Source organism: Lissotriton vulgaris, chromosome 4_1 (genome assembly GCF_964263255.1).
Source record: "Lissotriton vulgaris chromosome 4_1, aLisVul1.2, whole genome shotgun sequence".
Lineage (NCBI taxonomy): Eukaryota > Metazoa > Chordata > Amphibia > Caudata > Salamandridae > Lissotriton > Lissotriton vulgaris.
Window position 1 is genome coordinate 2,036,942,246 of NC_141691.1, and position 24,839 is coordinate 2,036,967,084.

The 24,839-nt window shown below is 47.1% G+C and overlaps 1 protein-coding gene across 1 annotated transcript in view; it reads right to left on the reverse strand.

Moving 5' to 3' along the window:
* Nucleotides 1-298: 298 nt before the first annotated feature.
* LOC147724916 (pentraxin fusion protein-like) overlaps nt 299-24,839 on the reverse strand; it is a 197,734-nt gene continuing 173,193 nt past the window's right edge. Inside the window, exon 3 of the mRNA XM_086967086.1 lies at nt 299-446. Within this exon, the coding sequence (XP_086823212.1) occupies nt 299-446 (148 nt within the window). The remainder of the gene's footprint in view (nt 447-24,839) is intronic.

The window sequence follows — 24,839 nt, forward strand, 5'->3', positions numbered from 1 at the left end:
AGAAAAAACTCATTTTAGCAATGACTATAATCCTATTGTATGATAAATCACTGGAATTTCGGTAGAATATAGAAAAATACATGGAAACCTGTTTAGGGATTAGAATGGTTGCTTAGAGGAAGGCACCAATCACCAGATTGTTCACACATGAAATGAGCCATATGTTAGAACAAACATGCAAGAAATAAGGTTATACAGAGGGATAACATAATTTTCTAAACAATGGCACAACCAAGCATAGTAGAGCTTGGAGTATCTTGCCTCCATATCTGCACTATCCGATGTGTCCATTTTACTTCTATTCCTTCACAGCGTAAACCTCAACTTCACACAGCGAAAGGTACTCGTTATAGTACGGAATAATGATATGGACGTATTGGCCCTCCATCCCATTGCAGCAGAATACAGCAGGGCTGTAAATGTTTTCCTTTGTGAAAATACCACAACTGCAACAAAAGAGATAAGAACAACATGTTCAAGTTAATGAGAAACAACACAGACTAAAAACAAAGGAATAAATCACTAGAAACAATAACTTGCCACTATTTTTGATGACCTATATAATTTCTGCAACATAAAATCAATTTGGATTTAGTTATTTGGACTTACTCCAATCTTACCTTTCTTGCTGTATTACTTCTTAGCATGTCCTTACATAGAAAATGTGACAGATTTACCCATACTTCCCTTATCTTGGAGGACCACCTTTATCGATACCTTGTAAGGGGGTGATTAGGATGGGGGAAGGACCGCCACGGCTGGGCCGGCGGTGGCGGTCCTTCCGCCTTCACTAAGCCCATTAACCATCGCCCAATTAGGATGGTGGTGCGTAACGCGGCGGAGGCGAAGTCCGTCTTCCGCTTCACCGATAAAGGCAATCATAGCGATTGCCTGGGGGATGGTCCAGCGCTCCTAAAATGGTGGCGGCGCCTAGCAGGCACCGTAAACCACATTTGGTGGCTGGCGGGGACTAAGTTTAGGGGCTCGTTTCGAGACCCCCTTGTTTGGGAAAGGGTGTTGCTGAACTGTGGGGTACCCATGGTGCCCCTCTGCTTTTCCCTGCACTGCGTGGCAGGCGCCGCATGGTGCCTGCCACGAAGTGCAGGGATATGCAGTGCAAGCCAATTTGGCATTGAGAACGGTGCTGCATCCAGCAACACAGTTCAAAAAGTTGCTGGACCGGGATGCGCCCACCAGATTGGCAATCGCATCCTAATGTATGTGTTGGGACCGACGCACGTCTGGCAGGCAGTCCCAGCACCGCAACAATGGTGGGTGGACTGATGTACGCACGCCATCTTAATGAGCCCCTAAATTATTATCAATATGTTTGCAGATGTCTAAAAATGGACAAATCTCATGCATACCAATTCTCTGTATACCAACATCTATGAGTTTGTCAGTTGACCCATGCCTAGCTTCATAATTTGGCACAAATTGGTAGTCTCCCATTTCATCCATTTCTCTAGAATCATCAGTATCTGATTTAGAATTAGAAGTGATTTCCTCATACTCATACTATCATACCTCATACTATCATTAGGTAAATTCCTAGAAATGACAACAACACCCCTTGACAGCCAGTACAATCATTGAAATTACTATAATAGATTTAGGCCATCAGAGCATGTGAAAAAAGCAGTGTATCTTATTATATGTCTCCAAAAAACATAATATTCCACATCAGATTTAATTGAATTTTTGTACATAAGTTACTGAATGCCTCCTCTATACAACTAGATAAGTATTTCATAGCACAACCCCAATACAAAAACAATGTTCCATATCCAAAATATAACACAATAAGGCACAACAAAAGACAGACTTGTATCACATATATAAACACCTAAAACCATGTTATATATACAATTAAAAAGGCACTAAATTAGTGATATCATGGTACATCATTCTAGATTGAATTGCAACATTTTTAACCAATTAAGTGCTGAAGAATATATTTATAAATGATGAAGGTAATTGATTTTTCTATGCGCACTTTCCGTGAGCCGCCTGCTTTCTTCAGGAAAAACCACCAGTGAAGTGCAATGAGAACCTGCAATGTATCACGCAGGATATGCTGCTCAGGCTTCCGGCCTTTTGATTCCTTCCGTACTCTTGTGGCGTCCCCAATGAGAATGACAACCATTCAGGCATCTGGGTGAGTTCTATATATGTTCACTTACTTAGGATATTTAGGATATTGCCTATATTGTGTTTTTATCTATGATACCTGCAGAGAGAGGTTCTAACTGGCCTCAGGTGAGATCCATGGTTTGTATGCCACACCTAAATATCTTCGGCGTGAACAGTCCCATTTATTTCATTGCACATTCACATCTGTGGGAGGACATTTCATCACTGAATGGTTCAGTAGTAATTCTTATTATGTTGACATTAACTGATATTTTCTAATCAAAATTCTCTATTGAATAGCAATATTTGATAGGAGATCTATGCTGCTATTTCACCTTGTAGTTTATATTCTACCTGCATTTAGTGTTTCTTTGTATGGGTCTTTATACTACTGTATTTTGCAACTATTGTTGTTGCCAATCAAAACGCCTGCAATATTAGCAACTTTTGACCTATATTTACTAATAATCAATTCATGGGCCTAGTTCAATTTGGTGGTTTCAATATTATCTTGTTATAGCTAACAGTGGAAGCTGGTGGTTATTTTCCAGGTGATCATGGTTCTTGGCATTTTGCACCCTTATTTGTGAATGTATGAACCGCTTCTCTCAAAATTTTACATGATAGGTAAATTCAACTAACATATTAGTCGATCTGGCAATCCATTTTGTCAGGTAGTGACTCTTCTCATTCTCACATTTCTTTTTTTATTTATTAGTGGTTCCAGACAGCGTATTCAGTTTGTTATAAAATGTATCTTTATTCCTTAACTCATTCCAAAATTAAAGTATATTGACTCACTCCCCTGTTGTCTATTATTTATTACCACTGTTTACAACATTATTTTAAATGATTGGTCAGACACCGTGATTGGCTTACGGCACAGGTGTAGAACTAAGAAATCTATAGTATGTTATAATAACATGCATGTGAGTCTATATATCATTTTCACAATGTTGGGCCTTCTGAACTTTTCCTTATGTTCTGATTCCTTTCTTGGCCAAATCTGACAAAAATCCTTCTTTTTAGATGGTTTTCAGATTAAAGACAATGAAATAAATGTTTATTCTCTTCGGCCATTCAGAAAGTGTGATACATTGCAGGTTCTCATTTCACTTCACTGGTGGCTTTTTCTGAAGAAGGACGGTCAGCTCGCCGAAATGCGTGTAGAACAATCGATTATCTTCATCATTTTTAAATATTTTCTTCAGCGACTTAATTGTTTAAAATATTGCAAGTCAACCTAGAATGATATACCATGATATAATACATTTTTGTAGTTTTAATTATATATATGGCTTAGTTTTATGTGTTTATATATGTGATACATGCATGTATTTTGTTGTGTCTTATATAATTTTGTGGATAAAGAATATTGTTTTAGTATTGTTTTTGTGAAGCTAAATATTTAACTAATTGTATAGCAGAGACATCCATTACCCCATGTACAAAAATGCAATTAAATCTGATGTGGAATATTATTTTTGGGGGGGAAATATTATTAAAGTACATACCATTTTTCACGTGCTCTGATGGCTTAAATCTTTTATAGTAATTTTAATTATTGTACTGGCTGCCAAGGGGTTGTTGTGCTTTGCATGTATTTCCACTGGCCTTGGAGCCACCATTCACATACAGTAGTTCCCTCGTTCATGCACTCTAGGTACATTCCTAGGCCAGGCTGGGGTTCTCAGCCTTAGCAGTGGTGAACATTGAAATTCCAGTACAGCAATCTGAATTTAGCAACAGATTCACATAATAAGCTCTTCAAATTCCAGCCAATGAGGTGAATGTGCTATAAAGTGCACTCCCAAAAGATCACCGTATCTTAAATTCCCACCCTGTGTCATGCGTGACGGAGCAACTTTTCACAGGGCACCTAGACACCAGATTACTGATAAAATGGAATTTGCAAACATCAAGATGCCACCGCACCTTTTTCCACTGTTGTGCCTCGGCGCTGTGTATAATATTTTAAGAAATTAGGGTACTAATTAATGGAGGCATAAACCATTTTCAATCAATCAACAACCACAAAAATCACTAAATTAACTCTCTGGTAGTTTGATAAAAAAGCGATCAGGCTAAACTTGGAGGATATTCGTAATGTCTGCATGCAGCACACAAACAGCAATAAAATGAAACACATCAGAAGGAATATTCCAAACTAAGTTTAGAAAAATAGATTAAATAGAATGAGACTAAAATGACAAAATCCAACCAGTAGAATTAGAGCTATTCAATTGTAGGTTTTTATGTGGATTTAGTGCATAACAGCACAAAGAGCCACTTCCTGTCCTCTGGTCGTGTGGATCAGGAGAAAGTCGCAAGCTCAGGCTGATTACAATGAATCATGGGCTGGATACAGGGACTAGGCTATTCCCGCAGAAAAATGTACCTTCTCAAAGTCCATTGCAGAAACTTCAGAAGTTCTGCTATTCTTGTAGATGGTGATGACATTCACGGTCCCAGGGATTGAGGAGGCACCTCATGGGGTTCAGATATTCTAGCAGAGGCCAGCAAGGCTCGGGCAAGTCCAGTTGCAGCAGGTCAGCTGGGTATATCCAGGGAGTCCTCTGGAGCTTATTATGTCACTGTAGCTCAGAACAAGAGGTCACTCAATTGGACTTTGGAGTCACTCAGGTAGCCTTGGATGAATGGATCACATCCTTTTTTTTTCACAGAGATCAGGTCAGGACCCAAGCAGCAAAGCAGTACTCTGATGCACAAGGAAGGCCTAATGCAGCAAATCCCCAAGTAATAGCAGGGCGGATCTCACAGGAACAATTTAGCCCTCAAGCAGTAGGCTAGTCCTCTGGGGAACAAGGCAAGTCTCAAGCAGCAGAGCAGTCCTCAAAAAAAAAAGCAGGAATTAAGCAGCAGGACAGTCATCTGAGAAACAAGTTAGTCCTTTTTAGGTCTCGTCTATGCAGCACGAATGAGCTGCATAGGTAAGAGACCTTTAGAAATTGCTCCTTTTTTTGCAGGCAAAAACATGCTGGTGTTGCATTGCTTTAAATGGCAATGCATGCACGTTTGGCGATTCCCTTGCAGCAGTATACAGAATCATGCATGTAAAGAATGTCAATTAGACACAGATACCTTAGTACAACCTGGAACTACCAAAAACATGTGGTCCCCAGGCTTCAAAAGTGCCTGGTGGATTCACGCACAAGGCATGTCTCCTGTGTGTGAAGAAGGTTGGCTCGCTTAGCGTGTGCCCCTTGACCTGCCCAATCCACCAGGTCCGGGAGGTGTTGCATACGCTGCATCCACTAGATGTAGATTACACTTAATTAGGTCCTGAAGAACCACTAGTTCATTGAACAGGATAGCGAGAAACATGTTGACCAACACACTCTAACAAGGACACCACCACACGAGAGATCAACATCTAAAAGAATTCTGGCCCCATACCTGCACTTCACCAAACGGAAGTTGGATAGAAGATCTCCGACAAAGTGCCCCTACTTTATGGACCCATTTGGGTATTGCACCGCCGACCCAATGAGGAGCAGCCCATATGATGAAGCATGACACCTGAAAGGGTGTGTGAGGGCATTAAGATCCAACACATGGATCCCCACCTATATATTTCCTTGATCAACTGGGACCTAGTTACTCGTGACTCCTCCAGTATTTTCTTTAGAGGAACAGCACAATACCCTTTTTGTAGAGATTGTAATGTTAATTGAAATAAGTGATCTCTGAGTGTACCCCGGCCATGGGCTATATCCTAAAGTATTGACGGTTAATATGTGAATGAGTCTGTTGGGAATAGAAATCCTACAACGGGTGCAAAAAGTGTGCAAAGCGTCCGACGTTGGTCGCGCTAAACAAGGATCTGCAGCGAGTTTGCTGTGGACTGCCTCACGGATGATCACTGTGTTCCGGGGATTCTTTAGGATATAGCCCACCCGGATTGGAATTATCATCAGCAGAACGATTACAAAGACCTTTTTCTTCTTCATTCAGCCATGAGAAACTATTTCCAAACGCGACGAAACACGTGTCGGCTGGTTTTGTTTTGGTTGAATGAAATACTCAATTAAAGACAAAGCAACATTATCTTCATATGTTCATGGATCATGGAAAGGGGAGACCTCTCGGTCACCCCGAACGTATGGCTGGGTGCCCCGATCGCCCGGGAATCCTTTGCAGGCGGGGGGCTTGTGCCCCGGCCGGTATGCCCAAAGTGGCGTGTTTGGAGCACGCCCCCGCCACCTAAAAGGGTTGTTCTAGCACCCGCCCGGAAGTCCGTACACTTATGGGTGGGATGGGGATGCTGCCCCACCTTCCCGCTGCTGGATAAAAGGCGCGGGAATCCAGGCAGGCATCCTCTAGTTCCTGTGCTCTGAAGGCTGCACCACTCGTCGCTCGTGAGCCCTCCAGGGAACAAGCTGCAGTTTTTGAACGTGAATCGTTGTTTTTTCTGTTTCAGTCGTCAAGGCATAGCTGGAGTCCGAGTCGCTACTGGAAAACAGGCAGAGATAAAACAGAATGCAGATATGCCTGGTAAGAAGAGTGGAAAGAGCTCCGAGATGGAACGAATGCTGCGCTCACTGGTGAACAAAGTGTCGGTGATGGACAGGAAATTCGGTAAAGTAGACCAGCTGGGTCGCGGCTTAGCGGCGCTCCGGAAACAAGTGGAGGCCAAAGTGGGGCCCTCAGGGCGACCTAAGAGGATCGTGGGGCCTGCTTTGCCAAACATTACCCCAGGGGGGGATAAGGGGAAAAAGAAGAAGGGGAAAGTGGGTCCTAGCGAGGCCCCAGTCCCGATGGAGGTCCCGCTGGTCCCAGTAGCACCAGCGTCCAGCCCGGTACCTACACCGGATGGGGGATTGCCGATCCCTTGTGGTTATCACACCGCTGGATAATAACCAAAAACCTCCCGAACTAGCGATTCAGTTGGCGGCTGTGTTACCCTGGTTGGAGAAGGGAGCGGGAGATCCGCGGCTGTGGAAGACCCAGCTGAAGAAGCTAGGCAGATTATCGAGCGTGCCTTCTATTTCTCCGCAGGTGGCGAACCTTTGCCGCGGTCGAAAATTGGAATAATTCGACGGACATGACCGGAGGTACAACGGAAGCCGGTAAGAGGTCGCTCCCAATATGGGGGAGGGCGCTGTACCTTCAAGGCGAAAATGCTTGGCGCAATATGTTCCTATGGCAACAAAAGAAATGTTGTGGGCAAATAAGTATATCAATATGTTTTCATTGTTGACAGACCATCGTGAGTTAGAATATGCCAAGACTCAGAAGGATTTATGGCACCCCAGTGTATGGAGGGCAAAAATGGCAGAATTCAGGGTGGAAGAGTCCATGATGAACTGGATCAGGGCTTTTTCTGTTTTTGTAGCAATTATGGGTGAGCGAACTCCAGAACTGTTGGGAGACCTTGCTTGCTACCAGAGCAGGATCACGGGCTTCCATGAGAAGTATAGAGGAGAAGAATGGAAAGGGTATGACGTAGCATTTAGAAAAGCGAAAGAGTTTAATGAAACACTGACTTGGGATTGCTTGGATACTGTATCTTGGCATGCGCAGTTCTTGATGGGCTCGGCGGGTGGATCAGGGTCGAGTGCAAACGGCTCCAGGGCCTTTCAGCAGAAACATCCTCAGCCCTTTCGACCAACCCACGGGGGAGATACTCAGTCTAGATCGGGCGGGAATGGGAATAAGCGATGAGTATGTTGGGGTTTTAACAAGGGAACGTGTAGCAGGCCGCAGGGAACATGCAGGTTCAGGCATGCCTGCGCAGCTTGTGGTAACACCTCCCACCCCGAAACTAGCTGCAGATCCAGAGGCAATAATACTGGAGGAAAAGGGGGTACCAAGCAGGATTGACACGGTGCCTCGGAGGTCCAAACAATCGCCCGTGGATATTCTGGCTTTGACTCCCTTGCCGAACAAATACCCTGATCATGTGTCTGCGGGGATCCTGCGAGAAGGCTTCTCGTATGGCTCCAGGATGCCGGCGGGTGATTTTCCGGGGCCCCCTCATGCAAAAACCAACTGTCCGTTAAACACAACCCGACGGTGGCCGCCACAAAAATCGCAAAAGAGGTCCGCTTGGGGCGGGTGGCAGGACCGTTCGGTGAACCACCAACGGCCAATTTTGTGTGTTCCCCATTAGGAGTAGTTCCCAAGAAGAATCTGGGAGAATTCAGGCTCATTCATAATTTATCTGCACCAAGGGGGGCTTCCGTTAATGAGGCGATCGATGCAGACTTTTGCAGTTGAAGGACTGGGTTCTTTGAGACCCAGCGGTGCCAGGGCACAACACCTGAAACCTTCGTGGGTAACCTGCTCCGGCGTACGAATCACAGAGACACGGGACACTTCCTTCGACGTCAAAGATTCAAGGTTTATTTGCTGCAGGGAACACAGAGATCACGACAAGTACACAGCGTGCAACTTGGGGAGACTGCTTCAAATTGGTTCTGTGGATCGCTCCTTTTATACAGTTTTTACCCATAGGATAACATTGAACACAAAAGTTTACAACCCGGTTCCCACAATTATCCCCCAGAGGGGTCACTTTGGTCACTTTGAAACACATCAGGTCCGGAACATAAGTGCGGAAACATTTGGCGGTTCCCAACTGTAAAAACCATCTTCCCACCATTAGCAAATTCCAATCAGCAGTAAAACAGATCGAAATAGGAACAAAGACAGGTGCAGAGGAAGACGGAGACAGTGGGGAGATCGGAAAGGGTGTAAAAGGGGAGGTATCGGGAAACACAAGATACAGGCATCAAAGGGACGTGCCTAATGAGATGCACGGCTGAGACAATAAGTCCGTGCGGCAAGATGAGCCTCGAGCGGCGCCATCTGCCTTACAGTAGCAACCCCCTCGTCATAAAAGACACTCACAAAGAACATGTGTCTTCCGCAAATATCTTTGGAGTCCCAGGGTCGCGAAGCGGACAACGTCCGTTCGCTGGCTACTTGAGGGCAAGAGACAAAATGGATGCCGTATCTAAGATGGAACCCGTGGGTACAGATGAAAAACCCACATAACAAACGAACGGTTTAAGTTAGCACAGCGAAACTGCGCACACTTACTAAACTCGTCATTTGCGGTTCATAGATACCAGACTCGACTATATTCGTGCGAGTCGAAAACACCACTTACAATTGTCACGGAACCTCACAGTGTGAGGTATGCATCATTCGATGACGCTGTGGTAATGTTGAATCGCCTAGGCCCCGGTGAATTGTTAGCAAAATCGGATATTGACTCCGCATTTAGGTTGCTTCCGGTGCATCCCCAGGATCAGCACTTGTTGGGTTTTGCATTTCAGGGGAAGTACTACATGGATATGTGCATGCCGATGGGTTGTTCAATTTCGTGCGCTTATTTTGAAATGTTTTGCTCATTTCTGGAGTGGGCATTCTTGAAGGCCTCGGGGCACCAACATGTGATGCATTATCTTGATGATTTCCTGTTTCTCGGCCCGGCGGGCTCTCGGGCCTGTGCACGGGCATTGCAGGATTTCTGCGTGCTCATGCGGGGGTTCGGGGTACCATTGGCACCAGGTAAGACGGTGGGTCCAACTACTTCCCTGGAGTTTCTGGGTATCGAACTAGACTCCGTGGAGGGTTGCTTCCGTTTGCCGGCGGAGAAGATTACCAAATTCAGGGCCTCCTTGTTGCAATGTCTCAGGAACGACAAAGTGACACTGCACCAACTACAGCAAACAGTGGGACAGCTTCATTTTGCATTGAGGGTTATACCGATGGCTCGCCCTTTCTCCCAATCGATTGCCCAGGCCATGGTTGGCCTCAAGGAAGGTCACCATCGTACGAGGCTGTCGGCAGAGGTTCGCCAGGACATGCTCATTTGGCTGGCATTCTTAGCGGATTTCAACGGCTGAGTAGTCTGGAGCATAGCCCCGGCCTCATCAGCAGAATTAGGTTTATGGACCGACTCTGCGGGCAGTATGCGGTTTGGTGCGATCCTTGGTAACCGTTGGTCGGCCCAGTAATGGCCAGCATGGTGGGAAACAAGTGGTTTGACGAGCAACATTGGTTTCCTGGAGTTATTCCCCACTTGGTTAGCGTTGTCGGCCTGGCCAGATGAGTTCCGAAACCGCTCTGTGATATTTTGGTCTGACAACATGACTGTGGTTGAGTGCATTAACCAGCAGGCAGCACGCTGCAAGTGGATATTGCGATTGCTGAAAGAAATTGTGTTAAAATGCTTGAAGCTAAATGTACAAATCAGGGCAAAACATGTGCCGGGAGAACTGAATAATGCTGCTGATGCGCTCTCTCGTTTCAAAATGCAGGCTTTCAGGGATTGTTTACCCTCAGCGGAGCTAGTGGCAGCACCATTTCCTGAAGCATTATGGCAAATCGGCGCCCCGGACTTCAAAACCTCGTGGCAGCCAGTTTAGTGCCCAGGACAAGAAAAGCTTATGAAGGGGCGTTCCGCATGTACTGCGCCTTTTTGGGCCCTGCATGGGAGCATAGATGGGGTCAGGAGGGGTCCTTTACCCAATTTTTAGTGGCACTTCATGAGGAGGGCCGGTCGGTGGCAACCGCCAGTCGGTATAAGGCCGCCATATTGTTTATCGCTCAGCTCCAGGGGATCAGGGACCCGACGGATTCCTTTATATTCAGAAAGGCGCTGCGCGGCTGGCGGCGCCTAGAGGGTCGCAAGAAGGATAGCAGGCACCCGATAGGATTTGACAGGTTGACGGCCTTGTTGGCTAAACTGGAGGAGACATGCTCCTCACCTAGTGAGGTCGTCCTATTCCGGGCAGCATTTGCGTTGGCGTTCTATGGGGCCCTGCGGGTAAGCGAACTAGTGGCAGCCAACAAAAGGGATACTGAGGGGCGTCTGCACAGGGACCACACGCAAGTGAGGGGGGATTCCCTGCTGATCACGATAGCCAGGTCAAAGAGAGAACAGGAGGCCCAGGGGAATAGCATTTTGTTACGCTCCGGGTAGTCCCTGTTGTCCAGTGAGGCATGTTGAGGCCTACCTAAACCAAAGGTTGACGACATGGGGTGGCTTGCTGCGACATGCTGACGGCACCCCGTTAACAAAGTTTCAGTTCCAGAGGGTGCTGCGGGCTTGAATCCGAGTGATTTTGGGACTCATTCATTCAGGATAGGGGCTGCTACGGAAGCAACGGCTGGGGGTCTGCAGGCAGACAATGTTAAACAATTAGGCCGCTGGTCTTCGAATTGTTTCAAATGATACGTGCGGCTGCACATGTTGTACGTTACTTTAGAAGTGCACTCACGCTTGATGTCTTTTGTTTGGATTACAGTTTCACGAGCCTGTGACGCAGGGCGGAAATTGGGACCGGCCCAGTATCATCTAACCACCACTTCAGGAACAAGGAATGGAAGACGAGTGGTCTGGGTCGTGGGCCACTCATACGTGCGGCGTGCCACGGACATATTCAAGGCAGGTGTTGCGATCCACACATCTGAAGAATATGGTTTCAGGGTGTCCTTCCATGGGAAGGGCGGCCTATGTATTGACCAACTGCAAAGTTTTGTGGAAGAATTGTTAGGGTGTCACAGGTCACCGCCATCAGTAGTCATAGTGCACATGGGGGCAATGACTTGGTAAAGTTGGGCAGACGAGCATTAATCGAGCACATACTTTCAGCAGTTAGTTCGTTACCGAAGACGCTCCCGGGGTGCACAATAGCTTGGTCACACATGATTCCGAGGAGGGTATGGAGGGGTGGATTGTCCACGACAGCGTTGAACCATTCGGTAAAGAGGGTCAACAATAAAATGGAGAAATTGTTTTGCTCTGCTCATCTGCAGAGCATACCTCATGAGTGCATCTGGGGGGACCACTGTTATTCAGACGATGGAGTACACCTGTCCAGGGTGGGGAATGACTTATTGATAGGAGACATGATAGCTTGACTAGTGGGATTGAGGAGACATGACCTATAGGAGGTGTGGGGGGGCCAGATAGTCGGTCAACTATCTGGCCTCTGGCGGTAAGGTCATGATCGGTGAGCGGTGATTTCAAGGTCCCTAGTGGGGGCGCCACCCATTATGGATGGGAGCGCCCGGGGGAGGTGGCCATTGGCCCCTCCCATGGGGGGGCGGTACCCATTACGGATGGGATCGCCCAGGGGGAGACGGTCATAGGCCCCTCCCAGGGGGAGATGGCTATATGCCCCTCCCACGAATTTCCCAGGGGCCGGATATCTGCTCCAGCGGTAGAGAGTGCGGGGAAAGGGGGGGAGTCCACGCTGTCCTTCTTACGGATACCCCGCACGGGAACTCGGACGACCTTAACCTCATAGCTGCTATTACACATTCCTCCCCAGTGCTGCGCTGTCCGTTAGAACTAGTGCTGAATGGACGTTCAATGGTCGTGCGCAGCACTGGGGAGGTAGCGCTGCTGACGACCATTGGTCGTGCGCAGCACTTAATGGGTTAAGATGGCGCCGAGTGAAAGGGGGCCCGCATGACAAGGGAAGTTACAGTTGGCTATGAGGGTAAAGCCCTCTGCGCATGCGCCACTCACACGTGAGGGTGGAAAATTTGGTGATAGGGATCTGACACCGGTTAAGACCTTGCCGTTGGCCCTTAACGATGGGATGTACAAAATTTGTATGCAATGCATTATGTCATGATGTTAGACTCGGTTAGGAAAGTCTTTGTATTAGAGATTTGTTAAGGTTAGCCTGGATACCTGTCTTCATCAAGTGTAATGAAAGTTGAATTCTGTACATGATAAATGAAACGTTTTTAATTTAAAGTTTTACATTTTGTTTCATATTTTAATAAATACGGCCGGGGGGGGGGTCGCGAGGCCCCCCTGCCTTCCAGAAGTTCTAACTGTGTCTGTCTCCTACCATTGGGATTGGTGGTGAAAGGGGTGGCAGGCATCCCGGTCCATATGGAAAGGGGATACCTCTCGGTCACCCCGAACATATGGCTGGGTGCCCCGATCGCCCGGGAAAACTTTGCAGGCAGGGGGCGTGTCCCCGGCCGGTATGCCCAAAGTGGCGTGGTTGGAGCACGCTCCCGCCGCCTAAAAGGGTTGTCCTAGCACCCGCCCGGAAGTCCGTGCACTTATGGGGGGATGGGGATGCTGCCCCGCCTTCCCGCTGCAGGATAAAAGGCGTGGGAATCCAGGCAGGCGTCCTCTTGTTCCTGCGCTCTGAAGGCTGCACCACTCGTCGCTCGTGAGCCCTCAAGGGAACAAGCTGCAGTTTTTGACCCACCCACCAGCCCCTTGTTGCAGAAGTTTGGGAGTACACAAAGTTCTGATTCGCAATGGATTGTGATGCATAAACGTCTTGTTTAGGCCGTTTTTCTCCCAGTATAGATTGATTCCAAGAGTGTGTATGCAACTGAAATAGGCCTTTTTTCCTTTGTAGAAATGTAATGAACTGTTTGAAATAAAATTGTTTCTCTGCTATAGGACCTTTTCTCCTTTGTAGCAATGTTATAGAAGGTTGGGACTATTCTGTGACGTCCACTCGACAGGGGCGGGAGTAACAGTGACTGAAAGATATAGCTGTGATAAGATTAAGCATAGGTTTTTCCCACTAGTAGGTAACTAACTGTCGTATTTATTTAGTCTTCGGTCGGGCGGTAAGGTCATGATCGATGAGCAGTGATTTCAAGGTCCCTAGTCGGGGCGCCACCCATTATGGATGGGAGAGCCCGGGGGGAGGCGACCATTGGCCCCTCCCACGGGGGGCAGCACCCATTACGGATAGGATCCCCCAGGGGGAGATGGCCATAGCCCCCTCCCAGGGGTAGACGGCTATATGCCCCTCCCACGAATTTCCGGGGGCCGGATATCCGCTCCGGCGGTAGAGAGTGCGGGGAAAGGGGGGAGTCCACGCTGTCCTTCTTATGGATACCCAGCACGGGAACTCGGACGACCTTAAGATGGCGCCTTGTGAAAGGGGGACCCCATGACAAGGGAAGTTATAGTTGGCTACGAGGGTAAAGCCCTCTGCCCATGCGACACTCACACGTGAGGGCGGAAAATTTGGAGATCGGGATCTGACACGGGTTAAGTCCTTGCCGTTGGCCATTAACGATAGGATGTACAAAATTTGTATGCAATGCATTATGTCCTGATGTTAGACTCGGTTAGGAAAATCTTTGTATTAGAGATTTGCTAAGGTTAGCCTGGATACCTGTCTTCATCAAGTGTAATGAAAGTTGAATTCTGTACATGATAAATGAAACGTTTTTAATTTAAAGTTTTACATTTTGTTTCATATTTTAATAAATACAGCAGGGGGGTCGCGAGGCCCCCCTGCCTTCCAAAAGTTCTAACTGTGTCTGTCTCCTACCATTGGGATTGGTGGTGGAAGGGGTGGCGGGCATCCCGGTCCATATTGATTTGTTTGTGCACACATTGTGTACAGACTTTACATACAGTTTATTTACTTTGATGTGTGACTGTGCTTGGATGTACATTTTGGAAGTGTGGAAGTGTGAAAAGTGTGAGAACCTCTTCCCACACAATTTTGAGGCATTATAGGGCTCAACCCCTCTCCCAGTAGCACCATCCTAATATAATTTTAGAACAACGAGTTGTGTAACACAGCTGGGGACCTACATTCCCTGGCCTTCAAAAACCCTTCTCTATAGATGTAATATAAAGAAAGATGGCAGTGGTTTTAAGAGAAGAAGCCAGCAGCTCTGTTAGTTTGCAATTTGGACAGTGCAATATGTCCTCCGGCGTGCTCAGTGTCCACACTGTGCCATCAAAGTGTCGCTAAGTACATAGAGAAATTCTCCATACAAAATGACCATAACAATAGAGACAGAGCACAGCAAACAAAAGTATTCACTGGCTAACATAAGTCAGTAGTCAATTCAAATCCAGACCAAACAAAAGGTGAAACGATCAATATACAGTCATCTTGATCTGCAATGAAGTTGACACGTAGGTATAGAGGAAAAACAGACGACTCGTGTTTTGTCGTTAGACGACTTTCTTAAGGCTGTTAACAAAACAGTATGACAAGTTCTTCGGTCGCTATTGATGTATATGCAAGAAATCAATAGGAGCACCCCATTCCTCTCTAGTATAAAGATGTCCTGGTACCAGGCAATACCAGTATACATTCATAAGTCAAAATAATTAGGTAGAATCATCAGTTATGGGATGTATGAGCCCAGAGACCGCAATGGTAAACAGGTGGAAGTCCAAAGTCTAATAGTAGAGACCTCCCAGTACGAATAGTGTCTTTAAGAGTGCGATCTATGGTAAAACAAAGTCAATGCATCCAGCCCACCTCCCGATAAGTAAAATGCCCGGTTGAAAGGTTGTTGATTTAATTGGCCAAAGGTTTAATAATGGCATGATGTCTATCTATCTAGTTTTTACATGTACTTTTAGTCTTTGGCAATTGACAATGCAGTATACAATTTTATTCAGCTAATACGTTTTCCCCTTCTCTCACTTCCACTTTGTACTTCAAAATATGCTCTTCTAGAAAGGACTCGTAATCTATTCTGTCTTGCTCTAAAGTATTAGGTGTATTTACCAACAAGGTGTGGTGATGGACAGAGTTTCTGAATTAAGCAGAATACTCTCACCCAGTCAAGAGATCAGGGCTAGATCCAACACCGTTTTTTAGCTCACTGCACCATCCCAGTTCAGAACCTGGCTATATGCAAATTAGTCTGTTCCTGTCCCAGTGCATGATGGGAACAGGGCAAACCAAACTACCAAGCCAATTCTTACACTGGGAAGGAAACAAGCTTCCGGGGACCAGTTTCTGGCATTTCAGCCGTCGTCGGCCCGGCTTGCTTGAATCCTGATGGTGCAATGAGCAAGGGACTCACATCTGAGTATACCCTTCCACGCTTAGGGTGGACAAATTATTTACCAACAAGGGGTGGTGATGGACAGAGTTTCTGAATTAAGCAGAATACTCTCACCCAGTCAAGAGATCAGGGCTAGATCCAACACCGTTTTTTAGCTCACTGCACCATCCCTGTTCAGAACCTGGCTATATGCAAATTAGTCTGTTCCTGTCCCAGTGCATGATGGGAACAGGGCAAACCAAACTACCAAGCCAATTCTTACACTGGGAAGGAAACAAGCTTCCGGGGACCGGTTTCTAGCATTTCAGCCGTCGTCGGGCCGGCTTGCTTGAATCCTGATGGTGCAATAAGCAAGGGACTCACATCTGAGTATACCCTTCCACGCTTAGGGTGGATAAAATATTTACCAACAAGGGGTGGTGATGGACAGAGTTTCTGAATTAAGCAGAATACTCTCACCCAGTCAAGAGATCAGGGCTAGATCCAACACCGTTTTTAGCTCACTGCACCATCCCAGTTCAGAACCTGGCTATATGCAAATTAGTCTGTTCCTGTCCCAGTGCATGATGGGAACAGGGCAAACCAAACTACCAAGCCAATTCTTACACTGGGAAGGAAACAAGCTTCAGGGGACCGGTTTCTGGCATTTCAGCCGTCGTCGGCCCGGCTTGCTTGAATCCTGATGGTGCAATAAGCAAGGGACTCACATCTGAGTATACCCTTCCACGCTATGGGGCTCATTATGATTGCAGATTTTCCTCATCCTCCAGGCCGGCGGAAGCCACCGCCGGCCCGGAGGATTCGGAAAATCCGCAGCGGACCCACCAAAGACCCACCGCCACATTAGGATGGCTGGTGGGTCCCGGTTTCCGTCCGCAGCTTTTACTCTGCGTTTGGCTTACAACCTTGGAGGAAAAGCACTAATCTGGTGACGGTGTCTCTCAGACACCGTCCGCCAGATTAGTATGTGCCTGCAAACATGCTTTCCCGCAGCGGCTTTTCCGCCGTGGAAAAGCATGTGTAACTTCACTGCGGGGGCCCGTTGCGGGCCCCCTAGGTGAAGGGGGGGTGGGGGGTGCACATGGGGGGTACCTATGGTACCCCCCTGCATTTGTATGCAGAAAGCGGCAGGCACCGCGTGGTGCCTGCCTCTTTCTGCATGCAAATGCAATGCGTGCATTTTTAACATTGCCGCGGGTGCAGCTTGAAGCCGCACCCGCCGCAATGTTAAAAATAGAGGATGTGACCGCCACCCTGGCGGTCACATCCTAATCGCACAGGAGGGGACTCCGCAGCCCATGCGGACGTCCCCTCCTCCTCAATGATCGCGGACGGACGCAAGTCCGTCCGCGATCATAATCGTCCCCTTAGAGTGGACAAAATATTTACCAACAAGGGGTGGTGATGGACAGAGTTTCTGAATTAAGCAGAATGCTCTCACCCAGTCAAGAGATCAGGGCTAGATCCAACACCGTTTTTTAGCTCACTGCACCATCCCAATTCAGAACCTGGCTATATGCAAATTAGTCTGTTCCTGTCCCAGTGCATGATGGGAACAGGGCAAACCAAACTACCAAGTCAATTCTTACACTGGGAAGGAAACAAGCTTCCGGGGACCGGTTTCTGGCATTTCAGCCGTCGTCGGCCCGGCTTGCTTGAATCCTGATGGTGCAATGAGCAAGGGACTCACATCTGAGTATACCCTTCAACTCTTAGGGTGGACAAAATATTTACCAACAAGGGGTGGTGATGGACAGAGTTTCTGAATTAAGCAGAATACTCTCACCCAGTCAAGAGATCAGGGCTAGATCCAACACCGTTTTTAGCTCACTGCACCATCCCAGTTCAGAACCTGGCTATATGCAAATTAGTCTGTTCCTGTCCCAGTGCATGATGGGAACAGGGCAAACCAAACTACCAAGCCAATTCTTACACTGGGAAGGAAACAAGCTTCAGGGGACCGGTTTCTGGCATTTCAGCCGTCGTCGGCCCGGCTTGCTTGAATCCTGATGGTGCAATAAGCAAGGGACTCACATCTGAGTATACCCTTCCACGCTATGGGGCTCATTATGATTGCAGATTTTCCTCATCCTCCAGTCCGGCGGAAGCCACCGCCGGCCCGGAGGATTCGGAAAATCCGCAGCGGACCCACCAAAGACCCACCGCCACATTAGGATGGCTGGTGGGTCCCGGTTTCCGTCCGCAGCTTTTACTCTGCGTTTGGCTTACAACCTTGGAGGAAAAGCACTAATCTGGTGACGGTGTCTCTCAGACACCGTCCGCCAGATTAGTATGTGCCTGCAAACATGCTTTCCCGCAGCGGCTTTTCCGCCGTGGAAAAGCATGTGTAACTTCACTGCGGGGGCCCGTTGCGGGCCCCCTAGGTGAAGGGGGGGTGGGGGGTGCACATGGGGGGTACCTATGGTACCCCCCTGCATTTGTATGCAGAAAGCGGCAGGCACCGCGTGGTGCCTGCCTCTTTCTGCATGCAAATGCAATGCGTGCATTTTTAACATTGCCGAGGGTGCAGCTTGAAGCCGCACCCGCCGCAATGTTAAAAATAGAGGATGTGACCGCCACCCTGGCGGTCACATCCTAATCGCACAGGAGGGGACTCCGCAGCCCATGCGGACGTCCCCTCCTCCTCAATGATCGCGGACGGACGCAAGTCCGTCCGCGATCATAATCGTCCCCTTAGAGTGGACAAAATATTTACCAACAAGGGGTGGTGATGGACAGAGTTTCTGAATTAAGCAGAATGCTCTCACCCAGTCAAGAGATCAGGGCTAGATCCAACACCGTTTTTTAGCTCACTGCACCATCCCAATTCAGAACCTGGCTATATGCAAATTAGTCTGTTCCTGTCCCAGTGCATGATGGGAACAGGGCAAACCAAACTACCAAGTCAATTCTTACACTGGGAAGGAAACAAGCTTCCGGGGACCGGTTTCTGGCATTTCAGCCGTCGTCGGCCCGGCTTGCTTGAATCCTGATGGTGCAATGAGCAAGGGACTCACATCTGAGTATACCCTTCAACTCTTAGGGTGGACAAAATATTTACCAACAAGGGGTGGTGATGGACAGAGTTTCTGAATTAAGCAGAATACTCTCACCCAGTCAAGAGATCAGGGCTAGATCCAACACCGTTTTTAGCTCACTGCACCATCCCAGTTCAGAACCTGGCTATATGCAAATTAGTCTGTTCCTGTCCCAGTGCAAAAGTATTAGGTGAGTGTGTCTGTCTGTTTACATTTAGAAGGGGCACACATGCAATCAGCTAGTACCATAAGTGCACACTGAGGTATGTTTACATATTACTACTGCTGCTTAAGCACTGCCCGCATTGACTGCTCAAGCATTGACATAGCCAATAGGTCTCGCCTTTGGGACCTTATAAGTGTTTAGCCATGCAGTAGTTGATGTTGTTGCACCAAGGATATTGTGCTGGATAACTAAACACTTATAAGGTCCCAAAAGCGAGATCTATTGGCCAATGCTTGTTATGTAATGTCCTCAGCTATAGGAATGCACTAAAGAGTTGCTCAGGCGGTCCCATATTTACGCCTGGTGCCATATGATTTAATGGGGGGATTTTCTGTTCTATCACCACATTTGGTCCTGGAAAGTCCTGAATTAGCACTTATTACATATAATAAGGAATGCAAATGTTATACTCTGTAAGATACGGCTTAAGGTATTGAGAATACTATTTAGGGTGTTTTCACTACCAGGACACTTAAAACTTATAAACACATGCCCTGTTTTTTCAAATATAATACATCCTGCCCTATGGGTCCTCCTCAGAGGTGACTTAATGTATAAGAAAAAGCTTTAGGATCCAGAAAAGATATATTTTGGGAGGCCAAAATGTCAGTTTAGAACTGCGCGCCAAAATCAATTGAACCACTCCTGAGGCGGAAGCCGGGAGAGTCTGCTCTGTGTTTATTTTAACATTATAATTGTGTTTTCTGTGCTTTTAAACCACCTTTCACTCACTGTTGTGCACGTTCCCTTAAGCTGCTTCAAAGTCCCTCGCACAGCGGATTTCAGCGCTGGTGCAGGCAGGGAATTACATCCCCGCCATTGCGCGCTCTACCCCCGGGCCACGCCCACTTTCTGAAGCCACGCCTCTTTCCTTTCTTTATCAATGTGTATTTGCCGGAAGCGCAGCGGACGAGCACAGCGGGCGCGCCAAAGGAAAGGAAAGGCCGTCTGCACCTGTCCGCGATCGTACGCGGTCAAGGGCCATACCTTATGCCCCTCGGGAGGGCCCCGTACGGTGGAGCAGGCAGGAAGTACTGACTCTCTGCAGTAACATTGCCGAGTCCTGTAAGCATAACATGCGAGTGGAGGATAACATAGGCTGCGAATACTGTCACTTCTCCTATGATCCTGGCAGGAACGTTGCCGCTACGGACTATATCTTGAACTGCGGCCTGCTCAATGTACGCTCGCTACAAAAACACAAGTTAGACTTATACGATCTACTCACTGAGAAACAGTGGGATCTTGTGTTTCTAACTGAGACATGGCTAGATGAAGAGTCTACCCCTGATGCCCTAGAGGCACTCCCACAGGGCTATATAATGCATAGAAAGGATAGACCCACTGGCAGAGGAGGGGGTATTGCAATTGTAGTTCAGGAAAGTCTACAATGCCAACTAGACTATTCTCCCATCCTGGATTGTGAGGCAGGGAGTTTCACTGTTAAAGTGAACAACGGCTGCACGCTGAAGGGCATGTTAATCTATAGACCCCCAGGCCATATAGCTAGGTTTGAAGAGAGTCTGGTCGAAGGCATTATGAATTTTGGAAAAGGTGATGGACAGAGTTTCTGAATGATGCAGAATACTCCTACCCAGTCAAGAGATCAGGGCTTGATCCATGTTGTTGTTGTTTTTGTTTTTGCAATTGCCGAAGGCATTATGACGACTGTGCTATGCAAAGATAACTTCCTGGTTCTTGGAGATCTTAATTTACACCTGAACAACCCCACAGACAATGTTAGCAAGAATTTTTGTCAGGCACTAGGATCCCTCCAGTTGAATCAAATAGTAAGTGGCCCCACTCATCAGTTAGGACACCTGCTTGACCCTATATTCGTTAATTGGGGGCAAGTAGAAGCTATGACCCCCATCCCTACTCCCTGGTCGGATCATCATCTAGTACCATTCTCCATACGAATTTCTGGGGCAAGATCTCCGCAGCCAGCAACACTGTACCATCTCAGGCGGAGATGGGCCACCTTTTCCCAGGCTAAATTCTGCGCGGCGCTGACTAAAGGGGGGAGCCCTGGGGGGGATGATGCAGGTATGGCTAACACCAATCTATGTAAGCGCATCAACGAGGCGCTAGATTGCACAGCCCCACTTTCTAGAGCCAAATCGGGAGACCGTATTAAAAAAACTGCCCCATGGTTCAGTAACGAACTACGAGTCATGAAAGCCGCACTGAAGCGAGTCGAAAGACAGTGGCCTGGGGCTCCTTCCAAAGAAACCAGAGGTGCCTATTTGATTAAGAGGCGAATTTACCATGGGCTTATTAGGAAGTCCAAAGCAGCGTATTACACGACCAGAATTAGCGAAGCTGGTAACTCAATGAAGGAACTTTTATCGCTCTACAAAACTCTCTCGAGTGGAAAGCCAGCCATTGCCCCAGATGACTGCTCGGCCGAATCCTGTGATAGGATCGCAGACTTCGCCGATAAGATAGCCACAATTTATGCGGCATTTCCGATTCAACCCATTGATGGGACAGAATTTGTGGAAAGCCCTAGAGAATGGGAGGATAGACGTAGATTGACCAACTTTGTCACCCCGCCTCCAGAAGACCTCTTAAAAATCTGCAGTTCTGTGAAATCGGGATCTCTGCGGGATCCCACTACACCTAAACGTCTAGCTGATAGCCTAGTGGTATTGTAACCCTATATCAGACACTTACTAGATGAGTCTTTCAGCACTAACACTGTGCCCAAAGACTGGAAAAAGGCGGTGGTTCTACCCCTTAGGAAAAAACTCAACATCAGCTTCGATAAGCTAGAGAACCTCCGGCCTATCTCCCTTCTGCCCTATCTGGCCAAAGTGGCTGAAAAAACGGTCAATTTGCAATTGATGGATTTTGTGGAAGAGGTCACCCTACTACACAACACCCAGTTTGGCTTCCGCCCCGCCACTCAATGGAATCAGCGCTCCTGATGGCGGTGGAGACCCTACGTCAGGGGGTGGATGAGGGGCATACTATGGCCCTCGTTCTATTGGACCTGAGTGCAGTATTAGACACTATAGCTCATACCACCTTGCTACAGTGTCTGAACAGTGGTGGAATATCTGGAGCTGCACTCAAATGGATCCAATCCTTCCTGACTGGGAGAAGCTTCCAGGTCTGTCAGGGCGATTATTATTCCAGGGACATCGGATTGGGCCAGGGCGTTCCCCAGGGATCGTCCCTGAGCCCCACTCTATTTAATCTTTATGTCTCCCCAGTGGCCCCGATCGCTGTGGGCCATGGCCTGCAAATTGTGTCCTACGCCGATGACACACAGTTGGTTATCTCCCATTCACGTGCCACCGGCCTTGCTATGTACCGTTTCAGAGCCTGCATGCAAGATCTGGCAGCCTGGATGTCCACTAACTGCCTCAAATTAAATGGCAACAAGACCGAGGTGCTCATGGTTGGGGGGAACCCATCTGTTTGGTCGTCGGTGTGGTGGCCCACTTGCTTAGGTGAGGCTCCAACACCTCGTCAGGAAGTTAGGAACCTTGGAGTATGGCTCAACGTTGACCTGTCCTTTGGAACCCAGATAGGCCGTGTGGCGGGTGTCTGTTTTAGCATTCTAAAAAACCTACAGAAGGTCTTAGATCTCCTTCTTACGTCTGCTCGTAGAACGCTGGTACATGCCCTCGTCACATCGCGCCTAGATTAAGGCAATCTATTGTATCTGGGAGCAACCTGTAAAGTAATAAACCGCCTTCAGGTGTTACAGAATGCGGCAGCTCGCCTCATTCTAAAATTTCCCAAAAGATCAGCCTCTAAAGCTGCCCTTCAGACCCTCCACTGGCTGCCAGTAAGGAGCAGAGTCGAATTTAAGGCCCTTTGTACTTGTCATCGCATCCTTGCTGGGAAGGCACCAGCACCGCTCCAGAATCTAGTCACCAGGTATGTACCAACACGTGCCCTGCGCTCCTCCCATGGAGGCCTCTTAAAGGTTCCTAGGATAAGCAGGGCTCGCATGGAAGGAAGATCATTCCGCTACCTGGTAGCGAAGAGCTGGAATGCCCTACCCCTTAACCTCCGCCTGGAGCCATCCGAATCCAGCTTCTGGAAAAAGCTAAAAACATATCTAATTTCCCGATAACTGGGCTTACTTCACTCTTCTGCTTTTTGAGTTCTTCGGTTTCAGCGCAGGGACACGCCATCTGAGCGTACCAGGCGCTTTATAAAATTATTATTATCATCACTTCAGGCTGCAGTGGCAGACAGGAGGCATGTTTTAAAGGGCTAATTTAGTGGCTGGCAGAATGAGTGCAGCAGGCCCACTAGTAGCATTTAATTCTCAGCCCCTGTGTACATAGAGTACCATTTTACTAGAGACTTGTAATTAAATTACATCTACCAAGCAGGCTAAAGCCAATTGTAACATTCTTGAGGGAGAGAGACTTAAAATGTAGCAAAACAGATTCAGCAAAGGTGGGAAGCAAACATTTTGGGTGACCCTGCATAGAGGGCCACGTCCAACAGTGGACGACTATGTCAATAAAAAGGGCAGAATCATCCTCCAGCAGAAGAACACTTTATTTAAGCCTCCAGCTACATGTGGGAAAACTATCTTTGCAAATACACACAATAATATGTGACACATTTTCCTAAAGAGGTAAAAGTGTCTAATTTACTCTAATTTAACTTAATCTACATTTCTAAATAGGAACACAATACTAATTTTGAGTAAGCTAATGTGCATTTATGCATTAGAAAGTGTATAGGACAACAGTTCATCTCTCAAGATATTCATGCACACATTGCTAATCCTACAAGCATCTATTTAACACTAAATCTATATCCTGACACCATTGCATGTTTACTTTTATGCTCATATAAATATGCATTTGCAGTTCCACATTTAGCTTTTCAACGAAAACTAACCAACACAAAAAATCATAAACTCTTCAGTGAACAGCCCACACATCTTAAAAGTTATACATGGACACACACTCACAAAATATCATATCTACATAACCCTAAGCACAAGCTACACATATCAAAATTCATTCAACATTTTTATACAATAAAATACAGCAGCATATATATGCTTTCACAAAGCCACCCAACCTCTGCACTAATACTGAACCATGCCCAATATTATATTCTAAGAAAACACACTTAACTACATTCTACACTAAAACACAGTCCTATGTAATAAAGAAAATTGCTTGTGCTAACTCCCTAGACCAATGACTAAGGGTCCTAATGTGTTTTGGCTTCCTGAGGCCATATTCTTCAAACCGGTGTGTAACGTAACCTGGTCCTACAACTTGTACCTGTAAGGGTGCCTTGCTGTAGTGGACCTGAAGATATGGGAGACATTTTCATTAATTTAAATGACATCACTTGCGACAACACAGAGGTCCTTTGGCTTGATGTTTCTATATTTAATTAGCTCTGTAGTTGTCTGTAAGGCTTTTTGGTGTGCTTTGAGGACACTCCTTAACTGATTTTATTCTGGAGGTAGTGCTCTCTGCCTCTATTGGCATATCACTGTATATATAGAGTATTCCTAGTTGTCCCTGGCTGCTGGTGTATCTTATGCTATTTACTTAGTATTCATATGTCCCCTGGGCTGAAGCTTGAGCTTAGTTAAATTGATTCTGAGGACACAACTATCATTGTATGTCACTCTTAATCAGTGTGATCATGTGGGAACT